The sequence below is a fragment of the Lycium barbarum genome, chromosome 2 (assembly GCF_019175385.1).
Source record: "Lycium barbarum isolate Lr01 chromosome 2, ASM1917538v2, whole genome shotgun sequence".
Classification (NCBI taxonomy): domain Eukaryota; kingdom Viridiplantae; phylum Streptophyta; class Magnoliopsida; order Solanales; family Solanaceae; genus Lycium; species Lycium barbarum.
The window spans coordinates 29,092,202-29,099,207 of record NC_083338.1 but is presented as its reverse complement, the minus strand read 5'-3'; the positions used below and the strand labels follow the sequence as shown (position 1 = coordinate 29,099,207).

Genomic DNA, 7,006 nt, shown 5'->3' with positions numbered 1-7,006 from the left:
GTCGCATATGAGCTAGAATTTCCTTCAGAGTTAGAGTCGGTACATCCGGTATTTCATGTGTCTATGCTTCGTAACTGCATCAGAGATCCTTCAAGAGTTGTACCAATGGATGATATCCAGTGACCGAGTAGTGATCATACGAAGAGGTTCCAGTGGCTACATTGGACAGGCAGGTTCGGCAGTTAAGAACCAAGAATGTAGCCTCAGTTAAAGTTTTATAGAGGAATAAGAATATTGAAGAGGTGACTTGGGAAGCGGAAGAGGCAGTGAAGATTAAGTACCCATATTTATTTTTAGCAGTACAGGAGGTTCAGTCAGAGGCATCATCACCCCCAGGTATTATTTCATTTTCAGTTATCGTGATTGGTCGTGTGAGGCCATGGTATTGTAAGTTGTAATATGTGGCCCTGTGTAGCATCATTTGGGTTGCAGTGTGCAGGTTGAATGGGTACATGTACAGGGGAAACTTTGCCAAAATTTTTATAGCCCATGATTAATTGAACATTCGAGGATGAACATTCCTAATTTGGGGGGGGGGGGGGGGGGGGGGGGGGGAGTGTTACGCCTCTCATTCTCGTCGTAGTAGAACCTGTAGTTTCGTAGTCGGGTATGCCCTTAGAATTGAGACTCGTGTCTAAGTTTTGGAGATAGAAAGTGCCTTACCCCGTGTACAAAGGTACCAACAGATATCCCTGGTGATTTACAGGGTTAGAAGTTGAATGGATCGAATCGACGCGATCTGAGCTGAATCTAAGAAATCTGCAGACACCAGTCACCATCGACGGGCCGTCGACATAGTCAACTGACCATCGTTGTACAACATCGATAGGGTTCCGCAGCCTGGAAACCTGTAGGCACAGGTTGACGGGCAAGTCGAAGGACCGTCGACACGTCAACGGGTCGTCGACCCGTCCGTCGAATTGTACTGCTGGGACTTTTTAATTCCAAGTACAAATATGTGATCCAGGACTTTAATTCTCATTTTATCTCTTCCAAGTCAGAGAAAAACCCTAGTATATCTACTCTCAACATTTTCTATCATCATAGTGGTGATTTGGCAAGATCCAAGCCCCGTGAACCCAAGCTTGTGAAGAAGAAGGTTGTTTGTAGGGTTTCTTCAAGTTGTAGAGCTTAAGGAGTTGAAGTTGATCTTTAGAATCTTAGACCTCTCAAGTTATGTAACTGATTTCTACTCTTATATTTAAGTTGATTATCAAGAGTTTTAGTGGTTTTAAGTGAAGAGAGGATACTTATGGAAGTGGTAAGTTGATGAAGGGTAAGATAGTGATTTGGGGCTATTTTTATGAGATTATTGGGAATGGATTTAAGCATATTTTGATATACGGATGTTGTCATTGTTGTTGTGGGTTTTGTGGTTGATGTTGGATTGAAAGGGAAGTCGAAGGGTTGTAAGATTACAAGGAAGTTATTGCCTACACTTTGTTAAACTCTCTATGTATTTAAAGATGGTTAGTAAGCGAGGTAAATAGTCTAATTAAGGCCTATGTTATCTTAATTGTGGACTTACAAGTTCGAGAGGTAGAAGTCCGACGATTGGGTATACTTCAAGGTATGTTAAGGCTATCCTTTCTTTCTTTTAGCATGACCTTATGATATGAACCGAATTAGTAAGAGAACTTCCATATTACTCTACTCTTAGCAGTATTAGGAGTTCTTCAGTATTTGATGATCATGTCCCCCGTTTATGATTGCTCCTTCTGTTCATGGGTCCAGTTTTATGTATATCGTTATTCATGCATTACATTCATTCATATATATGTATATTGACCCGTGACCAGAAGGCATTATATACGCAAGTATTATATGTATATGGGGTATGGGAAAATGGATAGGAGTTATATACGCATCACCACCTGATCAGCTGGTGCACCATGATGGTGAGATATGGATCGGGCTGCATGTACCGCAGCAATGTATGTGATGATGGCCGAAGAGAGGCCTATGTGATATAATGGGATGCCACAGAGGCTTGACAGGCGTTATATACACATATACATATCTACGACCTACATTGATAGGCATGAGCATGCATATTATACACCCACAGAGGCATTGTCAGTTATACAGATTGATGCAGATACATACAGATACTAGTTCATACGGGTACATGCAGACAATTATTTAAGCTTATTAGTTCAGATTTTATTCGTGAGTCTTATATGTATACGATTGTTCTTACGCCTTTCATACTTAGTACATTATCCGTACTAACTCCCTATTGCTCTGGGGGATGCGTTCATGCTCGCAGGTTCAGGTAGACCGACAGGTAGTCTAGCTTAGTAGGACTTCTATCCAGTAGTGGCCAGTGCGCTCCATTGATCTGGATTTGCAGTCTATTTTGGTATGCTAGCCTTTTTGGATAAACATGTATATAGGTGTGACGAGGCCCTGTCTCGTCCTTTCTACAGCTTTTATTCTAGTAGAGGCCTGTAGACAATTATATGTATTAGTCAGATGATGTAGCCTTGTCGGCTCCCATTCTTTTATGTACAGTATATGTAGCGGCCTAGCTGGCTTGCACTGGTTTTCAGTATGTATGTGTATGTACAGATTGTACAGAGTTTATAATGTTACCCTTTCATGAGGCAGTATGAGATCAGTTTATGCCATTTATGGGCCCTTGATGTTCAGTATGGTTCAGATATGTGTTTCGGAGTGTTTGGTCACTAGAGGTCAAACACTCGTCACGACTCATCGGTTTGGGTCGTGACATACTTATAGCTTTGAGGCAACAATTCTACACTTAACCCTAGCTGTTATACACGTATATGTAAATCATGCAATTAAGTCCAAAAAAACTATGGAGTATGAGTCTGAGCTCTAGAAACACCAAATTTGGGATTTGAACATCGAAATGAAGTCGGATTAGAAATATATATGGTTGGACTCTTAGCTTTATGGGTTACATGGGAACATAAGTTATTTTGGGATTCTGTCATGGGTTTAGGTTTGATTTTGTCTTTGACCTACTCTTAAAATATGAAATTCACATCAATGGATTTGTCTAACTTTGCAGATTATGCATTTGAATAAATTGAGGTCATCTGTTAATTTGAGTGTGGGAAGGTGGTTTGAGAAGGGTAAGATATTTATGACAAATATGATCTATAATGGTATACATTTAAAAGTAAATTTTTTTAACGTTTTTCCTCATGTGATAGTAAAAAATTAACATGTTATGTTGCAAATAACAGCAACATCATTTACATTACTCATAGAAAGCAAATATTTTTGTTAACTTGAATCAAATATGGAACAACCCACCTATGAAGAAGATTGAACATACATTTTATTCTTTTTTTTTTTATTTTTTTGTTTTTGAACATTGAGGTTTCTAATTTTTTTGTTATCTAGGTAAGCACAAATAAAAAAAATATCAATTCTGAGTGCTAGATTAAATATCATTCAAATAAATTGTAGCACATAAATTATTTCTAATTTGATTGCTGCTCATGGTAACAACTAATCACCAAAAGATAAGTGTTAAAACCTTTCAACTAATTACCAAAGGATAAGTGTTGAAACATTTCACCAAATTTTTCTGTATCTTGAAGACTAGGTACTAACTCATCAAAAAAAAAAAAAAAAAAAAAAGCAACAACAACAACAACAAAAGAGCCATACCATTTCTAAATTCCTTGAGCTTGTGTGCCTTGCCCGTTTTCTTTTGGAACTGAAGTCAAGCTTTCCTTGTAAACTACAACCCTCAAGCTTGAAGGATATCCATGTAAATTAAATTCCTTTACTTCATCTGAAATAAAATTGTAGGAAATCAATTGTCCAGTTCTACTTTGAAGAAGCAATAAATCCTTCCAAACCGTTAAAGGGGATTCAATAGGAAGAGGTCTAATAGTGTATAACTTAATCCAAGTATCATTTACGCCATAATCTTTCATTGTCCAAATATCCATCATATCCACTGTTGGATCAATCTCACATGTTGGATCACGATAACAAATCAATGTGAGACACTCATAAAAAATTACAAGGCCATAACACTTCCCATCAAGAACATAACAAGTGTCCGGCATCTTCATATTACGAAATGTATCAGTGCTCATATCAAAACAAAGAATTACCATCGTATCTGCAGTTGCAAACCAATGAACGATTCCCTTGTAAAAGATCTCTGAACAAGGAACCCAAAACACCGAGGGCAACTCTTCCTCCTCGTAGTTTTGTTCTCTCCAAGAATCAATGTCCAAATCATAAATCTCAACTTTGAACCCTCTCACGCAAGGATCCTTGTAGGTATCCGAATATATTTCTGAAATCCTAACGACTTTGTAATTATTCACCATCAAGTCGAAGCCAAATCCTAGACCACAAACATAATAGTTGAAACCCTGTGGACAGCCAAATGGACTGGGTTGAAGCAGGTTGTATTTCCTAGTGGCGGGATTAAGTAAGACAATGCTTTCGGTATCAGTCAGAACAATTAGACCATTGCAAGGCCCCATGACACTATGAGATAGACTAGCATAACTAGAACATAGATATGGAACTTCTATATTTGGAGAAATGGGGATAAGATCATCACTATCATCACCACCACAAAGAAAAGACAAGAGATTTTTAAATTCCCCTTCTTCTTCTTGAAGAGATCGTTTAAAAAGAATAAATTGGTCTTTGGTGGTGATGGGGCGCTTGATATGAAGATTGATAAAATAAGAGGATTGTAATAGAGTATACCAAATTTTAGAGATACATCTGTATCGCATTAGAGATTTCACTGTAAGTCTCGAAAGTATATAACTGGGAACCTCTTCGGGCAATTTCTTCATAATTCCATCCGCCATTGTCGATTATTTTCGACATATGTATTGTGAATTAAAATGTTTGAAATGGAAATTTCTCTAGATAGAAAACACTTTATCACCTTCTTGAAAATTTTCAATCTCTCATTTAAATTGGATCCAAAAATGTTTTCCCCGGACGTTCGTCTCTCTAACTAACTACCCGTCACATGTGTGTTTTTGTGGTTCTTCTATCGCAACATTTTATTATACATAGAGAGTTAAGATAATACCCAAGGCCCATTACCTCACTCCTCTCCATATAGTTCGGTGAATGCCTCCATTGATTTGGAATTGTTATTTTTAGGCTTTGCATTGCTATCTTTTACTAGTTCCTCTGCGTATGCCAAAACTGGTAGTTACCATGGATTTTAAAAATAATATTATTGAAACAATGCATTGAGTAAAATACTTTTCTCCATACTCAAATTTATCAAAATTAGCAAGTTGAATACTTCAAATTTGAGAATATTTTAATTCTATGGAGAATGAGTAAATAACCAATATCTAACAAACTAGAAGTACTAAGCAGTGTCATACACATTGAAAATATTGAACTTATTAAAGTATTGAGAGACATAGTCAACATTTAAAAGGTGCATTAATCAATAGTGTTAGATCATTCCTTTTAAGTTATGGCAAAAACATTGAAACTAGCTTCCCTAAGGTTATGTTCTCCAAACGTTTATATGATAATTATAACGGTAGTTTAAAGAAACAAAAAAACAAATGGAATACTAAGTGATACAAAATTACAAATAAGTAACATAATAATCAACAAAATCAGGTAAAAATATGCCACGCTCTAAACTTGGTAAGGCGGACCAGCACTCAGTGCCTTAACCTGGCCGAGCAAACCAACTAAACACAAAATTTAGGCCTTTTCATGATGGAAGATCTGTTCCCTTTCCTATACAGACCTTATCTATTAACCCACCAAACTTGATTTCTCTTTTTTTTAATAATTGTTAAACCTCGAACATTTCGCGTTGTTGCGCCGTGAATAGACTAACACAAGCTTAAGGTGTACATGAAGTCCTTATGACTTTAAAGAAGGTATTTAGTAGCTTTAAAGTATATACTACGAGATTTTTGAAGTATTACAAATTAGAGAAATTAAGTTCATCGAAGGAAGTAAAGTATAAGTTGTGTTTGGGAAGATTTCGCAATTATCGAGTTATTGATTATTTATTAATGTCCTGAGGACTAGCTATAGGGATCCTTAGATGGTTAATGAAGTGTTGAACAAGTGCCAAGAAGGTTCCGTAAGGATTTGACAAAATTTCGGAATAGTTGAGTTATACGACCACTTATATAGTATGTATAACTTTATAAGGTCCGTATAAGGGTCCGTATAACCTTTCCAGAGAAGGTCAATCCCTATTAGAATTATAAGGACACTTATACAGACTGTATAAAATTATACAGACAGTATAAGTGTCCGTATAACTCAATCGGGTCAGATTTTTCTCTACTTATAAATAGATGACCCAAGTTGTTATTTTTCATTTCCTATCTTCTCCATTCCTCTTGAGAACTCTAGAACATTCCTCATACCATATCAATACAAATCTAAGAGAAATCAAGGATTTAATACCAAGAATCAAGAGAATCAAGTGCAAAAGGGCTCAATAGGGTTTGTAGAAGTCAAGGTTCCCTTTGGTATTGAAGTTGGGGTTTCTCTCAAGTGAAGTATATTCATCCAAAGTTCATCCTTGCATAATCAAAGGTGAGTTTTACATCTATTTCATGTTATTAAGAGTATTTGGTTGTTGAATAACTTGAATGAATGAAGGAAGAGGAATATGAAGTTCGAACATGGTAATAACGGTATTTTGAGTAGTAAGTTAATTTGAGTCATGATTCTTGGTATGCTAGGAGTATAATTTTGTTGTGGATGATACTAATGACATTAAGTAATATGTGAAAATGAACATCGTATTATGTTGTAGCTATGGTTATGAATGAATTTGAAAAGGGGTTTTGAGGATTGAACATTGTTTAACTTGAAAAAGTCTAATGATTATGGTATTATAGGTGTTGCTATTGCAGTTTGGGAGTTTTTTATTATATGGAGAAAGTTGTCGAAATAAAGGAAATGCTACCCAAATTCTGTTAGCTCTTAGTTGCTTTAGTTCAAACTTAAGTATGTTTCAAATGGCCTAACCTTGGTACGAATTCTCTTGAAT

The 7,006-nt window shown here is 36.3% G+C and overlaps 1 protein-coding gene across 1 annotated transcript; it reads right to left on the bottom strand.

Moving 5' to 3' along the window:
* Positions 1 to 3,395: 3,395 nt before the first annotated feature.
* Positions 3,396 to 4,977, bottom strand: LOC132629438 (F-box protein CPR1-like). The gene has a single exon (XM_060345076.1). The coding sequence runs from the start codon at positions 4,818 to 4,820 to the stop codon at positions 3,651 to 3,653; it is 1,170 nt and encodes a 389-aa protein (XP_060201059.1). The 5' UTR covers positions 4,821 to 4,977; the 3' UTR covers positions 3,396 to 3,650.
* Between the last annotated feature and the right edge of the window lie 2,029 nt (positions 4,978 to 7,006).

Bases quoted from the DNA above. Each gene is read 5' to 3' on its own strand.
- LOC132629438 (XM_060345076.1), bottom strand. From the start codon at position 4,820: ATGGCGGATGGAATTATGAAGAAATTGCCCGAAGAGGTTCCCAGTTAT.